The sequence below is a fragment of the Idiotropiscis lumnitzeri genome, chromosome 12 (genome assembly GCF_059441095.1).
Source record: "Idiotropiscis lumnitzeri isolate Australia: NSW breed Sydney's pygmy pipehorse chromosome 12, RoL_Ilum_1.0, whole genome shotgun sequence".
NCBI lineage: Eukaryota > Metazoa > Chordata > Actinopteri > Syngnathiformes > Syngnathidae > Idiotropiscis > Idiotropiscis lumnitzeri.
Window position 1 is genome coordinate 1,266,482 of NC_142402.1, and position 22,062 is coordinate 1,288,543.

General features: G+C 47.3%; 1 protein-coding gene, 1 long non-coding RNA gene and 1 pseudogene across 7 annotated transcripts in view; 2 read left to right on the forward strand and 1 right to left on the reverse strand.

The window, feature by feature from the left end:
• The window catches only part of LOC148325142 (solute carrier family 53 member 1-like), a 280,462-nt gene that overhangs the window by 181,049 nt on the left and 77,351 nt on the right, over positions 1-22,062 (forward strand). For all 6 annotated transcript variants that reach the window (XM_088311143.1, XM_088311148.1, XM_088311147.1 and 3 more), the window contains one exon: positions 17,474-17,571. In XM_088311143.1, coding sequence (XP_088167269.1) covers positions 17,474-17,571 — 98 coding nt within the window. The remainder of the gene's footprint in view (positions 1-17,473; positions 17,572-22,062) is intronic.
• LOC148325147 (uncharacterized) overlaps positions 1-22,062 on the reverse strand; it is a 53,585-nt gene that overhangs the window by 23,875 nt on the left and 7,648 nt on the right. The window contains exon 2 of the long non-coding RNA XR_015846153.1: positions 7,472-7,705. This is a non-coding gene — a long non-coding RNA (uncharacterized LOC148325147). The remainder of the gene's footprint in view (positions 1-7,471; positions 7,706-22,062) is intronic.
• Positions 18,601-20,199, forward strand: LOC148325148 (uncharacterized; annotated as a pseudogene).

Sequence of the window (22,062 nt, forward strand, 5' to 3'; positions counted from 1 at the left end):
TATGCAGAGGGGGAAACGCTGTAATGATAAAAACTGCTGAATGATTGAAAATACTGCAATGATAAAAATATTGCAATGATAAAAGTACTGTAATGGTAAGAGTAATGAAATGATAGAAAAGTACTGCAATCATAGAAAACACTGCAATGATAAAAGTACTGTAGTGGTAAAAAGTACTGCAATGATAAAAGTACTGTAATAGTAAAAGTACTACAATGATAGGAAATACTGCAATGATAAAAGTACTGTGATGATAAAATATACTGCAATGATAAAAAAATACTGCAATGATAAAAGTACTGTAATAGAGAACGTACTGCAATGGTAGAAATACTGCAGTGATAAAAGTACTGTTATAAGAATACTGTAATGGTAAACAAAATACAGCATTGGTCAATATTTAAGTACACAATTGGCTGAAAGTACAGGAGTAGTGTATATTGCATCCTAGCACTGCACAATTGCACTAATGCCCGCCCGTTTGTAGGCCTGACCCAATGTTCCTGTTAAAAAGTCTGACAGCAACTGGCAGGAAGGAGGGGCGAAATCTCTCTTTGGTACAGCGAGGGTGTAACAGTCTATCACTGAAGGAGCTGTGGAGTGTTCTAAGAGTGTCATTGAGTGGGTGGGCTGGGTTGTCCAGCATTGATGACAGTTTTGCCGTCATCTTCCTGCCCCCCACTGAGTCCACAGAGTCCAGGGAGCAGCCCAGGACAGAGCTGGCCCTCCTCACTACTTTGTCCAGTCTCTTTTTGTCCCGGCCTGAGATGCCTCCTGCCCAGGTGACCACTCCATAGAAAACGACTGATGAAACCACGGAGTCATAGAAGTTCCTGAGGAGTGTTCCCCGAACGCCAAAGGACCTCAACCTCCTGAGTAGGAAGAGTCTGCTCTGACCCTTCCTATAGAGAGCGTCTGTGTTGTCGCTCCAGTCCAGTTTATTGTTCAGATGAACACCCAGGTACTTGTAAGTTGAGACCCTCTCAACGTCTGTTCCCTGGATATTCACTGGTGCAGGTGGAGAGTGCCGATGCTTGCGGAAATCCACCACCAGCTCTTTGGATTTCCGCGCGTTGATTTGGAGGCGGTTCTGCTGACACCAGTCCACAAGACCCTGCATAACCCCTCTGTACTCACGATCGTCACCGTCAGTGATGAAGCCGACAATCGCAGAGTCATCAGAGAACTTCTGCAGGTGACAGGTTGTGGAATTGTATTTGTAGTCCGAGGTTTAGAGGGTGAACAGGAAGGGAGCCAGAAAAGTTCCCTGCGGCGCTCCCGTGCTGCAGAGGAGCACGTCAGACACACAGTCCTGTGTTCTCACGTACTGTGGCCGGTTTGTGAGGTAGTTGTGGATCCATGTGATGAGGTGGTGGGCCACTCCCGCCTGCTCCAGCTTGTCTCCTAATAAGGTGGGCTGGATGGTGTTGAAGGTACTGGAGAAATTAAAGAACATGATCCTCACCGTGCCCCTCGCCTTCTCCAGGTGGGAGAGTGAAGTGTGGAGCAGGTAGATGATGGCATCATCCACACTGATGCCAGGCTGGTATGTGAACTGTAGTGGGTCCATTGAGGAGCTGACCAGGGGGCGCAGATGGACGAGGACCAGTCTCTCCAGGGTCTTCATCATATGAGACGTCAGCGCCACCGGTCTGAAGTTGTTGAGCTCCTTCGGATGGGGTGTCTTTGGAACCGGAAACCAGGCAGGATGTTTTCCATAGCTGGGGGACTCTGCCCAGCTTCAGGCTCAGCTTGAACATGTGCTGGACGATTCCACACAGCTGGTCTGTGCAGGATTTGAGGAGCTGGGAACTAATCCCATCTGGGCCTGCTGCCTTCCTTGCCTTCATCTTCCTCAGCTGGTTCTTCACCTGAGATGTTGTGAGGAACAAGGCTGAGCAGGAGCAAATGGTGGTTGTCTGATGAGGCTGGGAACTGGAGCCTGTGGAGAGAGAGAGGGGAGAGGAGAGAGAGAGGGTCTCATTTGCAGTGGCAGGAGGGGTAGGTGAGGGCTGCAGTAGGGGACCCTGAGCGGGGTCAGGCATTTGATCAAACCTATTGAAAAATGGGTTCAACTCATTTGTCCACTGAAGCCCCTCCCATTTGGGTCTTACCTGGTTGTCAGTGGCCTGAGATGGTCTTAAGGCCCCTCCAGACATCCCTGGCATTGTTCTGCTGCAGTTGTTACTCCATCCGCATCCTGTAGGACTTTTTCCCCTCTCGGATCCTCCTTCCCAGCTGACGCTGCACTCTCTTCTGCTCGTCCTTACCGCCAGACACAAAAGCCCTCTTTTTCTCCTTCAGGAGAGCTTTAATGTCCGGTGTGATCCAGGGTTTGTTGTTGGAGAAACATCTTACAGTCCTGATGGGTATGGTGTTCTCCATGCAGAAGTTAATATAGTCTGTAATTGTGTCTGTTAGACCATTAATGTCCTCACCGTGGGCTTCGCTGAATACCTCCCACACAGTTGTGTTGAAACAGTCCTTTAAGGCCTCCTCGGCTTCTCCGGACCATCGCTGAACTGTGCGTGTCACAGCTGGCTGCCTGCGGACCAGAGGTTTGTACACAGGCAGGAGAGCAACCAAGTTGTGGTCAGCTTTGCCCAGCGGGGGGAGGGGCAGTGATGTGTACGCCTCCTTGGTGTTGGCATAGAAAAGGTCCAATATTTTATTGTCTCTGGTGTGGCAGGTTACAATGAAGGCAGAGAGGAGGAATGAGAAGCATGATTGAAGTCACCAGAGATAAAGAACAAGGCATTTGGGTGCTGTGTTTGTAGCCTGCTCACAGCTGCAGTCAGTACGTCACAGGCCGTCTCACTGTTAGCAGAGGGTGGCACGTACGCCGCCACCGCGATCACATGACTGAACTCTCGCGGTAAATAGAACGGACGCATGCTCACAGCTATCAGCTCAATGTCCCGACTGCAAAGTTGATCCTTAACAGTTATGTGCCCAGGGTTACCCCAACTATCATTAACAAACACAGCCAGCCCTCCTCCTTTCCTCTTACCGCTCTCCAGTGTCCTGTCCGCACGTAGTATTTGGAAGCTGTCCAATTCCACGACGGCGTCCGATGTTAGCTCTGTTAGCCACGGCTACGTGAACACCAGCAAGCTAGCCTCCCGGACAATCCTCTCGTGCCGGGTTAGCGCTGTTAGCTCGTCCATTGCATTGGGGAGGGATCTAACATTCCCCATAATAACGGACGGGAGGACGGGGTGGTATCGTCTCCTCCTTGCCTGGCGTTTAGCCCCCGCACGACATCCGCGTCTCTTCCTCCTCAGCTCGCGGGGATATCGGGTCTCGCTCTGGGAGCCGACGTGGGGTTAGCACGGAGTGCTAACAGCTGATCTCTTGAGTACACGATCGATCCGTAGCTCCGAGTTTCGTCTCCGGACACGATCGCGCAAAAAACAGCCCCCAACAGCAGTAAAACCACCGCAAGTTTGATGTCCATTGCTGCGATGAGGTAAAATAAAATAAAACAGGATAAAGGGAAAAAACACACGAAAAAGGCTCAATAGTGAGCCACGCTGCTGTAAACAGGCAGCCACTCGCGCGGCACCGGAACCGTTTGTTATTCATGGGAATCAATTCGATTTTGGTCCAGTTAATCCTATAACCAGAAAAGGTTCCAAAAAGATTTATTTTGTCAAACATAGCAGGGAGACTGCGTTGGAGTCTGGTGAGGGGCTCCATAACCAAAGCAAAAAGAAGTGGAGAGAGTGGGCATCCCTGTCAAGTACCACGAGACAGATCAAAGTGGGACGACGTCATTCCATTAGTCAGTATACGGGCCTGGGGACTCTTGTACAATAATCTTATCCAAGCGGCAAAGGTATCCCCCAGATTAAATGTATCCAATACCGCAAATAGGTAATGCCACTCAACTTGGTCAAATGCCTTTTCTGCATCCAGGGAAACAACTGTGAGATCTATGTTAGGAAGAATATGGTACATTATGTTAAAAAGGTGTCTGAGGTTGGAGGCAGAGTTCCTTCCGGGTATAAATCCAGATAGGTCAGAGTGCACCAACATGGCAATATACTTGCTAAGTCTATTTGCCAGACTTTTAGGAAGTATTTTCTGATCCACATTAAGAAGGGAGATAGGCCGATACCCTCCCACCTCCTCCAAATCCTTACCCTTTTCAGGTTTCTGGTGTATTATTAATTTTAGAAAAATACTTCCATTTGCTCCTGTTAGGTACTGCAAAAATCGGGGGTCTTTGACCAACCAAGGGTCCCTCCTCCAAGGTGAATGGGAGGAGTGTAAACCGTTGAAATTAAGTGAGAATGTGATAGGGGCGTATCAGAAATCAATATATTGTGATATTTACAGTCATAAACTTGGGGCAATCATTTAGAATATATCTTTATTGTCATTGTACTCAGTGTGCAACAAGATTAGAGAACTTCGTACAACTTACGGGGCACAAGTTTGTATAAAAAACCTAAACCAAGAACAGATATTAGGCTTAGGTGTGTTTCTGTAAAAGGTGTAATTCTGTGGAATGACTTTGAAACGGACCTGAAAAGATGTAAATCACTTAATGTGTTCAAAAACATGTTCAAAATTAAAGTACGAAAAGACTATATAGACCAAATGTAAGTAAGTAAATTGCCTAAAATGTGAAATCTGTATTATGTATGACACTGAGTATAATATAAATATTTTTATATATTATTAGATTTTATATGGACGATCTATTGTATTAGATTTAAATTAAGTAAAAATGCACTGAGAACAGGGGGTAGGACCAGATAAGTGCTCTACTTCTTCCTACTCCCTATTGAACATGTAGACTGTGCTTATGACATTCATTTTTCTCTTCTTTCCTTTTAAGTATTTTTACTTAAATCATCAAATAAAAATCATCAAATAAAAAAAATCAATTACTGTATTCCAAAACTTAAATATCAATATACTTACGAAACAGAACGTGTCTAACACAAGTATAGTTGACTCCAATTGGTTTTAGATGACGACAAATAACTAAAGACCTTAGAATTATAAAGCTACAGGGACAAAAAAAAGTCCATGAGACAATCGCTAGTATCAGCAACATAGCATGTTAAAAGAAAAATCACCGAAGTAAATCACAAACAAGCAAAAGCAATCCTCCGGTCAGAGTAATCTGGAACTCTCCCTCAACGGCGTCTCAATTAATAGACTCCAAAAATACAAAATATACCAGTATTCTTTGCAAAAATATTCTCAGCTCCTCTTACGGCTGTGTGCTTTGGTTAGAAATGGCTTTACATAACGGCGTAACAATCCCAGCATGCAACGACAATATTGCCGTATTGGCGAGATAACGGTACACAAAGTGCCATCTAGTGACTACTTTAAAATACTACAGTCATTTCCAAACATTTCTCATTAAACTCAAGGCATTAAAACAAAAATATTAACCATAAAACTAAAATAACAATAGTTAAATCAACTGTACTTTTTAGAGGGGTTACACAAGTAAGGATCCAAGGTGCAATTTAGGTCTCCTCCTATAATCAAATTAGTATGTGAGAAATTATTCATGAAGGAAAACACTGTCCAAAAGAAGATGGGGTGATCAAAGTTAGGACCGTTGATATTAACTAAAGTTATGGGAACGGACTAGATTTCCCCTGTAACAATAAGGTTGCATTAGTTGAGTGGTGTCTAAACAGTACACCCTTGCAAATTAAAATCGATACACCCCTTGCCAAACACATTTACACAATGTGATAACATAACCTCTGTCTTCTTTTCATTGTAATTCAGGAAGTTAAGTGACATCCAGATTTTGATATTCTCTAAGCAGGACAAAAAGTGGTCTTTTTTGCTCAGCGGGACATACAAACGGAACCTTGTGGGACACCGTACGACAAAGGGGCAGGGCTAGACTCAGTGCAACCTAGGCGAACACAGAGGTCCTGCCAGTCAAATAGGATCTAAACCATTCTAGAGTGCTACCACTGATGCCCACGTGGTGCTGTAAACGAGCCAGAAGAATATTGTGGTCCACCGTGTCAAACGCTGCAGGTAGATCTAACAAGACAAGGCATGCATAGTCTCCAGTGTCGTTTGCCAGAAGAATATCGTTTAACACTCGTAACAGGGCTGATTCTGTTCTATGCATTTTCTTAAAACCTGACTGGAAAACCTTCATAGCGTTGTGTTCATCCAAATTGGATCTTAACTGCATGTGCGCCACGTTTTCCCAAATTTTAGAAATGAAAGCCAATTTGGAAATGGGTCTAAAATTTGACTGTACACCTTGATCAAGGCCAGGTTTCTTAAGCACGGGTTCTACCACCACATGTTTAAAATGTTAGGGGACTACACCAGGAGAGAGACTGCTGTTGTTAATGGCCAAAACCGATTCGCCAACACTTGGGAGAACTTATTTAAAGAAATGAGGAGGGATGGCGTCATGTGGTGAGCCAGATGGCTTAATATGGTGAACCACATCCTCCAAAGATGACAAGGAGATTGCGTCAAAGGAATCTAACACTGCGGAACAAGGAACGTGTACGGAGAGGTCGAATGTAGTATTCGAAATAAGAGTCCGTGATGTTGCAACCTTGTTCATAAAAAACTGCAAAAATGTATTACACATTTCAGGGGACGAGTCTTTGCAATTTGGCTGTTGGGGTTTAAGTGCAGAATCGATAGTTTGAAATGGAGTTTGCAGATTATGACAAGTTGCCTGAATAAGAGTGGACAAGTACTCCATCTTTGACACTTTCACCTTGTTTTGATATCTGTGCCAGCAGTCTTTTAAGATTTGATATGAGACTTGCAGCCTGTCTTTTTTCCACCTGCGTTCAGCTTTGCGGCATTCTTGTTTAGCTGCACGAGTTCTTACATTAAACCATGGCTCCAGTCTTACGTTTGGCCCCATAATGTTTCAGGGAGCCACATAATCCAAAATATTTCAACATGAATAGTGTAACCAAGAATTGATGTTTGTTGAGGGAACACAGAGCTGATCAAAGGCTTCAGAGAACCGACTAGCAGTGAGGGGGTTAAAAATATGGTGGTTGCAAAAACACTACATCAAAGAACACATTCATGTCATCAGAAATCACATTGACCAACACATTTAAATTTGAGATTGATAAACCAAAAGTAAGCACAAGGTCTAACGTATGTCTCTTTTTGTGAGTAGGGCCAGACATGCATTGCACCAAATGCGTCTCAAAAAGTCCCTTGCCAGTCCATTTTCAGGACAGCACACATCAACAGGATATGATCATATTTTAGCATAATTTCGGCATGAAGATTTGAAAAATTATTCAGAAACTACTTGTAATTAGGAGGTCGGTAAATGACACTACAGAGCACAGGTGCAGCAATGCCGACTTCACTTTCGAAGCTGGTGATCGTGGCCAATATACACGGTTTGCATTCAAAACTGTTTTTAAAAAATATTTGCTGTTCCTTCTCAAGTAAGAACATGCAGCATCAAGCATCACACTGCACTCACCGGCGTTGGTCCAAGTCTCCATCAAGCAGAGGAAAACCAAGTCATTGTGAAGAAATTGCTCCCTCAGAATAAACGTTTTGTTCGTCAACTACTGGGCATTTAGTTATGCTATCCTTGTGGGAGTTGCAGGTGTGCGTAGCTCCTCCGATAGGCGAGTTCTGGGAAGCGCTCTCAAAAGTTGTTGGTTAACGCCTCGTCGGAGGACACACGGCCGGCAGCGCAGCCAAAGCTCCACTGGACAGGCGATGTTTGGCAGCAAGCATAAAAAGAAAACCAAAAAAAGAAAAGTTGCTTTACTGAAAAGGAAAATACAGTAAGGAGGTTTTTGAAACTATGTAACCTAAATGTTAGAATGCCTTTTACCAGCTCCAAAAAGTCATGTAAAAGTCTTCTGGCAAAGGAACCTAGAATTTAGCTTGGGTGAAGAGGAGTGGCTAAATACTCAAATACCACGAAGTATGTTAGAGAGGCTCGGCAAAGTATGTTCAATATATATATGTATTTGCTCATTTGTTTATAACAGACTGTTGTTTTAGGTTGTTTTGTTACATTTTTCAATATAAATTGATACATAGGTTTTATATTACCCCTCTAAACTTCATAGGTTGACTTTATTGACTAATAATAGATGCTGTAAATGTCGGTCAGATGCAGGAACTTTTTTAAACGCAATTTGGGACTGCAAGCTTCAGTAAAAAGTCCTACGCCACATCGGGAAATGGGTGGATTTTTCAATACCTGTATCACCAAGAATGCCTTTTGGGAGACAGAACAGAACTACCAAATATTTCTCTGAAATAAAGATAGGTACCGTAATGGTCATTTCAGGCGGCCATGGGATTGTTTTCTCCAATTTAATACTGGGATGACATAGTGATGAATGCCAGTTCTTTTGTTTGTAACTGATTATATGGTGTTAACCATCATCTCAAAGGACATTGGAAAGAGACTTTTTTTGACTGTTGTTTTAGGGGAAATTGTACCATCTGTTTGTATTTTTTTTTATGTATTTTTTTGTTATTTTTTTATGTTCTTCTCAATACATTAATTGTTACAGTAGCATTGTAGCCGTCCCAAACTTTCCCTGTGCGATATGTTTCTAACACCTATATTGATGTTTGTGAGCCTGTGTGTGGGTGTGTGTGTGTGTGTGTGTGTGTGTGTGTGTGTGTGTGCCTGCGTGTCACACCATCTGCACAGCGATCAGCGCCTATTTCCCTATTTTCGCTCATGCAGCATCTTATGGCACCAACTGTCACTTGTTAGACTAATCATCTAAAACATTTCACTGTAACCGTTCTTCACGACAAACTCATCTTTTTCAAATACATACTTATCACTACATTTGTTCTCTCATGGAGCAATTGGCATAACGCTTATCCAATCCTTACACATGTATCACATTTGTAAAATTAAATTGATCATTGCAGCGGGAGAGAGGTCGTTAAACACGGCACTATTAACTTTTACAGGTGCACAATATAATCCGACTATGTTGCACTGAGGTGACTGTTGATGAAATTTAGCTAAGGTAAGTTACACTTTATTCAATCTCTCACTTGTTGAGAGTCAACTCAACTGCCTCCCGACAACCTCTGTATCTCAAGTTTAAGATCACAAGTCCAAACAAAAATAAATAAATAAATAATTGCTGTTCTGCCCTTTAAGCCTCATACTGTTTGCCTTAGCAATCGAACCACTTGCAATCTCAATTTGTAACAGCAGACAGATTCAGGGCATTCACAGGGGTGGTTTTGAACATCGGGTCTCGCTCTGTGCAGTTAATTTTTTCCCGTACTTTAGCAGTCAAAGCGGCTTTTATTTAAGTCATCCCCATTGCTGTTGTCGCTTATAGGTAGGATTAACTCTGTTAAAATGACGTTTCTTCCTAAATTTCTGTATCTGTTTCAGTGCCTAACTATTTTGGCTCCTAAGTCATTCTTCAAATCTCTGGACTCTTTAATTCAGTCTTTTATTTGGAATGGTAAACAACCTAGACTGAGAAGGCCTTTTCTTCAACAGCCTAAGCAGTCAGTTGGAATGGCTTTGCCAAACTTTCAGTACTATTATTGGGCTGCTAACATCTGAGATCTACTTTACAGGCGGCATTTTCGTTTTTATCCGTCACCTCCAATCTGAGTGTCTATGAAGGCTCATTATGGGGGTGCTCGGGTCTCGTTGCCCGCACTGTTAGGTTCCTCCCTTCCAATTATGTGCTCTGTTTCCCTCGGTGGCTCAGTTGTCAAACAAGCCCTAAAAGTTTGGTCCCAATTTAGGAAAACCCTTGGTCTTCATGCGTTCTCACTTTTGAGCCCAATTGCAGCCCATCACTTATTCACTCCATCAGCAGGCTTTTGGGTTTGGAAGGAACAAGGTCTGAGAAGCTTTGCAGATTTGTATTCAGACGGGATCGTTTTCAGTTTTTCTGATTTGAAAGAAAGATTCGGAATTGCGCCATCACATTTTTTTAGGTATCTTCAGGTCAGGTATTTTGTGCAAAGTGAGACACCACGTTTTCCTCATAAACCTCCGGATAATACCCTTCATGCTTTTTTCTATCAATCCCACGACCAAAGTTATGTTGCCTAAACTCTAGAACTTAATTTGCAAACTGCATTCTCCATCTTTGGATGCCATTGAAGCTGTCTGGGAGCATGAATTACAATTCACTTTCACAGACGATGTTTGGGATTCCGTTTTTAACCAGGTCCATTCATCGTCAATGTGCGCTCGCCATGCACTTAAAGCGGTTCACCGAGTCCACTTTTCCAAAACTAAACTGGCACATATTCATCCGACTGCGTCCCCGACATGACAGATATTGTGGCAAAGCTGCTACCTTTGTTCACGTTTTGTTCTTGGCCCTCTCTAACTACTTTACGGAAATTAGTCTTCCAGACATTATCTAAGGTCCTATCTTGTTTTATTGAGCCAAACTCCTTGACTGCCATCTTTGGGGTTGCCCCAGACCTTGGCCTATCGCGTGTTGCACAAAGACTGCTCTCATTTTCATCCTCATTTGCCAGATGTATTTTGTTGAGATGGAAAGAACCGACTCCCCCTTCTCATGCACACTGGTTAAGGGACATAATGCAATGTATGGACTTGGAAAAAATAAGATTCACGGTATGAGGCACTGGAAATGGATTCTACAAGGCTTGGGTCCCTTCCTGACTTTCTTTGAGAAACCTACTACTGCTCTTTATGAGTAGTAAGCTGCCATCTTTTTTTAAAATTATTATGAGTGGATGGTATATTAGTTACGGGTCATTTTGGGATTATGTTGTTTTGTTGCATGTTTCCTTTACTTTATATGAGTATTGTATGTACAATTTATTGTGTGTGCGTGCGTGCGTGTGTGGGGGGGTGTGTGTGTTTGTGTGTGTGGGTGGAGGGGTGTGTGTGTGTTCGCTGTTCCGGAATCCGGAGGTTTGTTTTGTTAAAAGAATAAAAATGGATAATTATGTGATTCATTGTGATTGTTGTCATTGTGGTTTTGAAAAGTAATAAAGACGTTTGAAAGAAAAGATCTCGAAAAAGTCAAGGGCACAACTATATTAAATAACAAAAAAAAAATAGTTTAAAGATCAACATTGTGTGTTTCTGCATTCCCTTTTGATCATAATAACTCAGCATATGGCTACTAAACAACAATGTGCCTGTTTTCACATTTCCCGTTGGCCTTGCACTGGATTCCTTTGATTTCTCTCCTAACCTAAACACAACCATGTGCTCTATGTACAATGCTGCTGATTTGTATCACATGCTTCTAATAGAGTTCCAATAGACGCAATTGGTCTATATCCCGCATGTGGATAATTGCATTATTCGAATGACAAATAAAATAAAAGATGCACTAGCTCAATTACATTTTTATGTGGACATGATTTAGGATGATTTAATTGCTCTGTGGTGGCACGGTGGCCGACTGGTTAGCACGATGGCCTCACAGTGAGAGACTGTTATGATCCACCAGCAGTGCTGGTGGATTGAGCAGGACTCTCCAAGCGCAGACACGGGAAAATGGGTTATACAAAGATATTTATTAATAATCAAATAGACAATCTCCAATATGCAATCGTGAATCAACCGGGGCTATCGGCTATAGCGACTATGGAACTTAACTATCGAACGAGGGATAAACAAGGGCGCTGGCGGAAAATCACACTAGGGAGCAAGGCAGTAAGGAGGAACGAAAAGCGCTTGCAAAAGGCAAGGGAAAGAAACCAAAACGCAAATAGCTTACCGCACAAGGGTAAGAGGATTCCAATCGGGAAGCAAAGAACAGAAAACGCACAGAGCAGTAGCTGGCGGGAAAAACAACTCAAAACAGGCAGTAGCAAGAGAACTAATAACAAGTGTGCGATCAAGAGCATGGGACATGAACGTGAGCGATGTGGGATAACGATCCGACGCTGGGGAGTCAGTGTAAGTGTCTTAAATAGTGTATGCAATCAGTGAGTGAATAGGAGTCCGGTGTGGAGCTGGTGGGCGCGTCCCGCAGCTGCTGACGGCCTGGCCCGAGACGATCGCTGGGGGAACGCCCCCACAGCTGTCAAAACAAAAGCACATGGCATGACAGACACGGATCGTGACAGTTCCCCCCCTCAACGGACGCCTCTTGGCGGACCACCTGGTCTCTCCGGATGAGCGGCGTGGTAATCGCGGACGAGAGATGGACACACGATCCAGGAGCGGGGGATCCACTGGCGCTCCTCCGGACCGTAGCCCTCCCATTCGACCAGGTACTGTACTCCTCGCCCCCTGCGCCTGGAGTCCAGGATCTCTCGAACCGTGTAGACAGGGTCACCGTCGACGATCCTAGGTGGTGGTGGAGGGGGCCAGAGGGCTGGAGAGGGCCGGCTTGATGAGGGAGACGTGGAACACGGGATGAATCCTCATTGTGGGGGGAAGCTTGAGCCTGACTGAGACGGGGTTTAGGATGGACTCGACCTCGAATGGACCCACGAAGCGCGGGCCCAGCTTTCGTGACGAGCCCGCCAGGTTGAGGTCGCGAGTGGACAGCCACACCCTGTCCCCCACTTGGTATGATGGGGCTGGACGCCGACGGCGGTCCGCTATGCGCCGGTTGCGCTCGGCCGTGCGGGTAAGGGCTGCCCTGGCCTCCTTCCAGACGCGGTGTGCCCTCTTGAGGTGGCGCTGGACGGAGGGAACTTCTTCCGCCCCCGCCTGAGTAGGGAAGAGCGGGGGCTGGTAGCCGTAGGCTGTCATGAAGGGGGAACAATCGGTGGCAGATGAGATCAGGGTGTTGTGTGCGTACTCCACCCATGGGAGATGGTCGGCCCAAGAGGATGGTCGATCAAGGCAGACACAACGGAGGGCTGCTTCCAGGTCTTGGTTGGTGCGTTCTGATTGTCCGTTTGACTGGGGGTGGTAGCCGGATGACAGGCTCAAGGTGGCACCCAGGGACTGGCAAAAGCGTTTCCACACCTTGGAGATGAACTGGGGGCCTCGGTCCGACACTATGTCCTCGGGGATGTCATGAAGCCTGAACACGTGCGAGACTAGCAGGTCGGCAGTCTCCAAGGCGGAGGGCAGCTTCGGCAAGGCGATGAAGTGGGCGGACTTTGAGAAGCGGTCAACGACAGTCAGGACGACGGTGTTGCCCCTGGAAGCCGGGAGGCCCGTGACGAAGTCCATCGCGATGTGCAACCACGGCCGGGAAGGGATGGGCAATGGCCGCAGCTGCCCCGCCGGGGGCTGATGCGACGCCTTGCTGGATGCACACGTGGGACAGGCCTGGACGTATTCCGTGACGTCTTTCCCCAGGGCCGGCCACCAAAAACGTTGGGCGATGAGACCATGCGTTCGGCGCACCCCTGGGTGGCAAGCCACCTTCGATGCGTGTCCCCATTTCAATACCTCCGCGCGGTGCGAAACCGACACGTACAACCGTCCCTTTGGGCAACCGGGGGGTTGGTCGGCCTCTTCCCGGGCCCCCCGAATCTGCTGTTCCACTTCCCACTGCAGGGAAGCCACCAGGCGGTCTCTGGGCACCACGCTATCCGGCCCCCCTTCCTCGGCTACCGGGTCGTGGATGCGTGATAGGGCGTCGGGCTTGGTGTTCTTTGATCCCGGTCGATACGTCAGCGTGTAGTTGTAACGGCTCAAGATGAGGGACCAGCGCGCCAGCGGGGGTTAAGTCTCTTTATGGTGCTTATGTAGGAAAGGTTCTTGTGATCGGTGTCGACCAGGAATGGTGTGGTAGTGCCCTCCAACCAGTGCCGCCACTCCTGCAGAGCTAGCACCACCGCCAACAGTTCTCGGTTTCCCACGTCGTAGTTAGCCTCGGCGGCGCTGAGTCGGCGGGAGAAGAAGGCGCAGGGGTGGAGTCTCTGGTCGACTGGAGAGCGCTGGGAAAGGACCGCCCCCACTCCTGAGTCGGACGCGTCCACCTCTACAACTAAAGGAAATTCGGTATTAGGATGACGCAGTACTGGGGGGTTCGTGAATGCTTGTTTTAGTCTCTGGAACGCGGTCTCGGCCTGGTCGTCCCAAGCGAACTTGGTCTTGGTGGAAGTAAGGCGAGTGAGGGGAAGCGCCTGGCGGCTGTAGTTCTTAATGAATCTCCGATAAAAGTTTGCGAAACCCAAAAATCTTTGTAGTTGTTTGCGGTTTGCCGGCGGCGGCCAGTCCACTTCGGCGCGCGTCTTGGACGGGTCAGCCTTGATCTGCCCATCCTCTATGATGAACCCCAAAAACTGTATTGAATTCCGGTGGAACTCGCACTTCTCGGCTTTCACATACAACCGGTTCTCTAGGAGGCGCTGCAAGACGGCCCGAACGTGTAACTGGTGCTCTTCCGCGGTGCGCGAGAAGATCAAGATGTCATCTAAGTATACGAAACAGGTTACATTAAGCAAGTCCCGCAGGACATCGTTAATAAAGGCCTGGAATACGGCGGGAGCAATGGACAACCCGAACGGCATGACCAGGTATTCGAAATGCCCCAGCGGGGTCTTAAACGCCGTTTTCCACTCGTCCCCCGCGCGGATACGCACGAGGTGGTACGCGCTGCGAAGATCCAACTTGGTGAATATTACGGCTTGCTGCAAAGGGGCGAAAGCGGAGTCTAGCGGGTAGCGATTCTTGACCGTGATCTCGTTTAAGGCCTTGTAATCTACGCAGGGCCGTAGGGTTTTATCTTTTCTCTCAACGAAGAAAAGTCCTGCCCCTATCGGGGACGTGGAAGGTCTGATTAGCCTGGCGGCCAGAGACTCAGTGATGTACTCTTTCATGGCGGATTGCTCTGGCTGGGAGACCTTATACAGGCGCGCGGACGGCAGCGGACCGTTCGGAACGAGGTCTATGGCGCAAGCGTACGGGCGTTGCGGCGGCAACGACTTCGCCCTCTCCTTGCTGAATGCAGCTCGGAGGTCGTGGTAAATCGCGGGAACGTTAGTCAAGTTAATGTTTTCGGCCGGCGCGGGCGGAATCCGGAGACCCTCCTCCGCCGAACGGAGGCACTGGGCATGGCAGAACGGGCTCCAGTTTTGAATGGCCATCCGTCCCCAGTCGATCAGGGGATTGTGTGCCTGCAACCAGGGGATACCGAGGACGATGGGCGCCGCCCTGGACGGCATAACAAAAAACGAGCGTGTCTCGATATGATTTCCTGATAGCTTAAGGGTTAGTGGCTGCGTTACCCATCTGATATCGGCCAGGAGACGCCCGTCGAGATCGCAAACCCGCTCGGACTTGCCGAGCTCCGAAACCGTGCAACCTAGTTTTTCCACTAAGCCGGAGTCGATAAAGCAGTCGTCGGCCCCAGAGTCGATCAATGCCCGGACGCGGATGCTGGCCGTCAGGCCCATTACCTCCCCCTCGACCACCAGTCTCGTGACGCTCTTAGAGTCTCGGCGTAGTAATCCATGCGTCTCTGAGCTGGGGGTCGCCCCCCCGGAATGAGGGGGATTGCCGGAGGCAGCAGCTGCCGACTCACATTGGTCCCCGCGGAGCGGGGTGGAAGTCCGGCGTGACCGTCGTCCCGGGCAGGCGGCCACTCGATGACCTTGTAATCCACAGTAGAAGCACGCACCCGATCGGCGCCGTCGCTGGCGTTCGTCGTCGTCCAAGCGATTGGCTCCTAGCTGCATGGGTTCGTCGACCGGCGGGGGCTCCCAGCGCCGGGGGGGTGCTGGCTCGAAAACTCGCTGCTCGGCCGCTCTCTCTCAACGTCGCTCCCGCAGGCGGTTGTCGAGTCGTATGGCCAGGCTGATGAGCTCTTCCAGTGACGCGGCGTCCTCGCGGACGGCCAGCTCGTCCTTCAGGGAGGAGTTCAGCCCCCTGCGGAACACGGTCCGTAGAGCGCAGTCGTCAAAGCCGCTCTCTGCCGCGCGAATGCGGAAGGCGATGGAGTAATCGGCCACCGACCGATTCCCCTGGGTGCAGTCCAGTAATTCCATTCCAGCCTCCTTTCCCCGAATGGGGTGGTGAAACACGCGTTGGAATTCAGCCAAAAACGCGGGGAACGAGGACCGGATTTCCGGACGGGCATTGCTCACGGCCATGGCCCATGCACTCGCTGGGCCAGTCAAGAGACTCATCATGAATGCTATCTTTGTACTCTCGTGCGCGTACGTCTGCGGCTGTTGGACAAAAATTAACCGGCAGTGGTGAATAAACGGGCCCCCCATACTGGCTGGGGTGAGGCAGACTGGGCTCCCGTGCTGAGAACCCCGGGGGTGGCATTCCGATCGCGGCTGCGGTCGGATCGACCGCCGGCGCGCCATGCGAGTAGAGGCTATTTACGCGGGCGTCGAAGGTTTCGCAACGGTGGGCCAGCATGCCGACCGCGTCGCGAAGGTTCGCGAGGTCGGTGCCTTGTTGCCCCACCAGACGTCCTTGGCTGGCCAGCGCTTCGAGAATTTTCTCCGTGTCCGCAGAGTCCATGGTCGGATCGTTCTGTTATGATCCACCAGCAGTGCTGGTGGATTGAGCAGGACTCTCCAAGCGCAGACACGGGAAAATGGGTTATACAAAGATATTTATTAATAATCAAATAGACAATCTCCAATATGCAATCGTGAATCAACCGGGGCTATCGGCTATAGCGACTATGGAACTTAACTATCGAACGAGGGATAAACAAGGGCGCTGGCGGAAAATCACACCAGGGAGCAAGGCAGTAAGGAGGAACGAAAAGCGCTTGCAAAAGGCAAGGGAAAGAAACCAAAACGCAAATAGCTTACCGCACAAGGGTAAGAGGATTCCAATCGGGAAGCAAAGAACAGAAAACGCACCGAGCAGTAGCTGGCGGGAAAAACAACTCAAAACACGCAGTAGCAAGAGAACTATTAACAAGAGTGCGATCAAGAGCATGGGACATGAACGTGAGCGATGTGGGATAACGATCCGACGCTGGGGAGTCAGTGTAAGTGTCTTAAATAGTGTGTGCAATCAGTGAGTGGATAGGAGTCCGGTGTGGAGCTGGTGGGCGCGTCCCGCAGCTGCTGACGGCCTGGCTCGAGACGATCGCTGGGGGGACGCCCCCACAGCTGTCAAAACAAAAGCACATGGCATGACAGACACGGATCGTGACAGAGACCGCGTCGGGCGTGGCTTCAATCCCGGCTCCGGCCATCCTGTGTGGAGTTTGCATGTTCTCCCCGTGCCTGCGTGGGTTTCCTCCGGGTACTCCGGTTTCCTCCCACATTCCAAAAAACATGCATGGTAGGTTGATTGAACACTCTAAATTGCCCCTAGGTATGAGTGTGAGCGCGGATGGTTGTTCGTCCCTGTGTGCCCTGCGATTGGCTGGCAACCAGTTCAGGGTGTCCCCTCGGCCTCCTGCCCGAAGTTAGCTGGGATAGGCTCCAGCACCCCCCGCGACCCTAGTGAGGAGAAGCGGTATAGAAGATGGATGGATGGATAATTGCTCTGTTCTTAAAAAAATGATTTTATTACAAATGATAGTAAGCTACATCAATAGCTCTATCCTTGAGTCTTCTCATATGTATTTTCATATCTCTTATGTTCTAGGTATTAACACCTATGGATGGAGGCAAGCAGGAGTCAACCATGTGCTTATATTTGAACTCAATCCCAGAAATAACCTATCCCATCAACATCTGTTTGAGGTTTGAACACACACACATGTATTATAAATGCCCTGATAACCTAGGATTTAAGAGAGATGCCAAACATTGATTGATTACATTGAAAACATAGATTTAACTAATAAACGTTACATAGTCTCACCTGAAAAGTTATCTCAACAATAACTCTGGTGGATTGATTAGGGATCCACAGATACTGATGCCAGTTTCCCTCCCTCTCTCCAGGGAGGGAGGGAGAGGGAGAGAGAAAATAAGTATTTTAAGCAATAAATACCGCCAGTGCGACCCCGGTCTGAGATCATCTGTGCAGCCATCTCTGTCGTGCGACCCCGGTCTGAGATCATCTGTGAATTTGCATCGTGTGACCGCAAGAGTCTGATTAACCTTTGAATATGATTCGCTTCCAGCATGCTTTACGGCACCAGGGATTTTAAATGATACCATTTAAAATGCTGTTTTGTGTCCAAAGAAGCAAAAGTATGTACAAATCCATTTTATTACTAAATTGAGTTATTACGGCTTTTAATCAGGTGTCTTTTGAAGTCTGGAAATTACGGAAAATGGATGCAAATAGGAAATTAGCCATCTAATGTGTTTTGAGTGATGTTTATGAATTTTGAAGCCTTGGCTGTTTGCCTTTATTCATGCATGCACGTTTTTTTTTTTTTTTTTTTTTCGGGGACTGGGGGGGTGAAGGTAAAATGCAATTACAGAAGTGTTTTAAAAGGATGGTGACGGAGGGTGATTATTTTAATGAATCAGGACGAAAGCCAGTGTCTTCTTATGCCGGTCCCAAGCCCGGATAAATACAGAGGGTTTTGTCAGGAAGGGCATCCGACGTAAAACTTTGTCCAAATCAAACATGCTAAGCACTCAATCAATCACGGGTTAACAACGACCGCCACCGGTGCTGCTGACCTACAGGGCGCTGGTGGAAATTGGACTACTGTTGGTCTAAGAAGGAGAGGAGGAAGATGTGTTCAAAGGAATAAAGAGAAGAGGAACACAAAGAGTCTGAGACTGAGAGTAGGGACTTTGAATGTGGGAACTATGACGGGGAAAGCTAGAGAGCTGGTTGACATGATGCAGAGGAGGAAAGTGGACATACTATGTATTCAGGAGACCAGGTGGAAAGGGAGCAAAGTTAGAAGTTTAGGAGCAGGGTTCAAGTTGTTCTATCACGGTATAGATGGGAAGAGAAATGGAATAGGAGTTATTGTGAAAGAGGAGTTTGTTAGGAACGTGCTGGAAGTAAAAAGAGTGTCAGATAGAATGATGAGCCTGAAGCTAGGAATCGAAGGTGTGATGATCAATGTTGTTAGTGGGTATGCGCCACAGGTAGGTTGCGAGCTGGAGGAGAAGGAGAACTTTTGGTTGGACCTTGATGAAATGATTGAGAGCACCCCTAGAAATGAGAGAGTTGTCATTGGAGCAGACCTCAATGGACATGTTGGGGCAGGAAACAGTGGTGATGAGGAGGTGATGGGCAGGTCTGGTATCCAGGAGAGGAACGCAAAGGACAGATGGTGGTTGACTTTGCAAAAAGGATGGAAATGGCTTTTGTGAATACTTTTTTCCCAAAAGAGGCAGGAACTTCGGGTGACCTACAAGAGTGGAGGTAAGAGTCTACACAGGTAGACTACGTCTTATGTAGATGGTGTAATCTGAAGGAGATCAGCGACTGCAAAGTAGTGGTAGGTGAGTGTGTCGTCAGACAGCATAGGATGGTAGTGTCTGATGACTGTGGTGGTGAAAACAACAAAGGGCAAAAGTAGAGCAGAGGACAAAATGGTGGAAGTTGAAAGGGTTCAAAGAGTGTTGTATGACAATGAATGTTGTAGGAGTTGAGACGGGCTCTTGATGGTCAGGAGGATCTCCCAAATGACTGGACCACTACAGCAAATGTGATCAGGGAGACAAGTAGGAAAGTCCTGGGTGTGTCATCTGGGAGGAAAGGAGATAAGGAGACTTGGTGGTGGAATGAGGAGGTGCAGAAATGGATCCAGAGAAAGAGGTTAGCTAAGAAGAAGTGGGACAGTGAGAGGACTGAAGAAAGTAGACAGGAATACAGGGACATACAAGGTGAAAGTGGAAGTGGCAAAGGCCAAACAAGGGGCTTACAATGACTTGTCTGCGAGGTTGGACAGAGGGAGGGCGAGACCGATCTATCCAGGTTGGCAAGGCAGAAAGACAAAGATGGGAAGGACATGCAGCAGGTTAGGGTCATAAAGGATAGGGATGGAAGTGTGTTGACGGATGCCAGTAGTGTTATGGGAAGATGGAAAGACTACTTTGAAGAGTTGATGAATGAGGAAAATGAGAGAGAACAAAGAGAAGAAGAGGCGACTGCTGTGGACCAGGAAGGATGAAGTGAGAAGAGCATTGAAGAGGATGAAGAGCGGAAAAACACTTGGCCCTGATGATATACCCGTGGATGTATGGAAGTGTCTAGGAGAGATAGCAGTAGAATTTCTGACTGGGTTGTTCAACTGGATATTGGAAAGTGAGAAGATGCCCGAGGAATGGAGGAGAAGTGTGCTGGTGCTCATTTTTAATTACAAGGGAGATGTGCAGAGCTGTGCAAACTACAGAGGCATAAAGCAGATGAGCCACACAATGAAGCGGTGGGGAAAGAGTGGTGGAATCTAGACTGAGGGCAGAGGTGAACATCTGTGAGCAGCAGTATGGTTTTATGGCAAAAAAGAGTACAACAGATACAATATTTGGTTTGAGGATGCTGATAGAGAAGTACAGAGAAGGTCAAAAGGAGCTGCATTGTGTCTTTGTAGAGTTGGAGAAAGCTTACGACAGAGTGCCCACAGAGGAACTGTGGTTCTGTATGAGGAAGTCTGGAGTAGCAGAGAAGTATGTTCAAGTGGTGCAGGACATGTATGACGACTGTAAGCCAGTGGTGAGGTGTGCTGTAGGTGTGATGGAGGAGTTCAATGTGGAGGTGGGACTATATCAGGGATCAGCTTTGAGGCCCTTCTTGTTCGCTATTATCATGGACAGTCTGACAGACGAGGTTAGACAGGAATTTCCATGGACCATGATGTTTGCAGATGACATTGTGATATGTAGTGAGAGCAGGGAACAGGTGAAGGAGACGCTGGAGGCCTGGAGGTTTGCTCTGGAAAGGAGGGGAATGAAGATTGGCCGTAGCAAGATGGCGTATCTGTGTGTAAATGAGAGGGACCCAAGAGGAAGAGTGAGCCTACAGGGAGAGGAGACCAAGAAGGTGGAGGAGTATAAGTATCTAGGGTCAACAGTCCAGAGCAATGGAGCGTGTGGAAAAGAAGTGTAGAAGCGTGTGCAGGCTGGCTGGAATGGGTGGAGAAAAGTATCAGGTGTGATGTGTGATAGAAGAGTTTCAGCTAAAATGAAATGAAAGATATATAGAACTGTGGTGAGACCAGCGATGCTGTCTGTTCTGGAGACAGTGCCACTGAAGAAAAGACAGGAGGCAGACCTGGACGTGGCAGAGATGAAGATGCTGAGGTTCTCTTTGGGAGTAACCAAAATAGATAGGATAAGGAATGAGTACGTCAGAGGGACAGCACATGTTCGAGGCTTTGTAGATAAAGTCAGAGAGGCCAGACTGAGGTGGTTTGGACATGCCTAGAGAAGAGATAGTGAATATATTGGCAGAAGGATGCTGAGTTTCCAAGTGCCAGGCAAGAGGTCTAGAGGAAAACCAAAGAGGTTTATGAATGTAGTTAAAGAGGACATGAAAGTTGTTGGGGTGAGAGCAGAGGATGCAGAGGACTGGGTTAGATGGAGGCAACTGATTCGCCGTGGCGACCCCTGAAGGGAAAGGCCGAAAGGAAAAGAAGAAAAAGAAGGACAAAAGTCTAAAGACGAAGGATGGACCTTCAAAATAGGGAAAAGTGCCCATATAAGCAACTGTGATGCCAATTTCAGTTGACAGCAAGTGTCAAAATGGCCACCCCGAGATGGACCAAAATGGGTGGATTTTATTGCTTAACTCATTTGTGAGAAAAGCAATATTAATCATAATGCAGTTTTTCAAAAAATGGTGCTGCCGTGGACATCTTGTTCGTAAATATTTTGGGTTGACCCGTAAGGTTTACGCCGAAGACACTTTGTAAACCGCCTGCAGATGATGCTCTGTAAAGTGGACGCAGAACTCTGCGGCAACAGAGGCGGCGAGTTGCAGCAGCAGGCAGTCCATCAATTACCGTTGTTTTCGAGTGCATTGCCGACCTCCTGTCATGAAGGCGTGGCGGACGACACACTTTGTTGTGCCACGTCGAGTAAAGAGTATTAAGCAATAGTGTGATGAAATATCATTTTGGTTGTCCTGTCACAGTTACATTTTGTCAGAGTTTTAATTTTTTACTTGTGCAATTCTCAAGAATTAGTCTTGGATATTTTTACTCATTTTATTTGGAAGCAATGAGAATATAAACTGTTAAGTTTTTTCCCCACACTTTAGAACCATCTGACACGGTTTATTCATGATTCCTTTAAACCTGATGGGAGGACATTTGC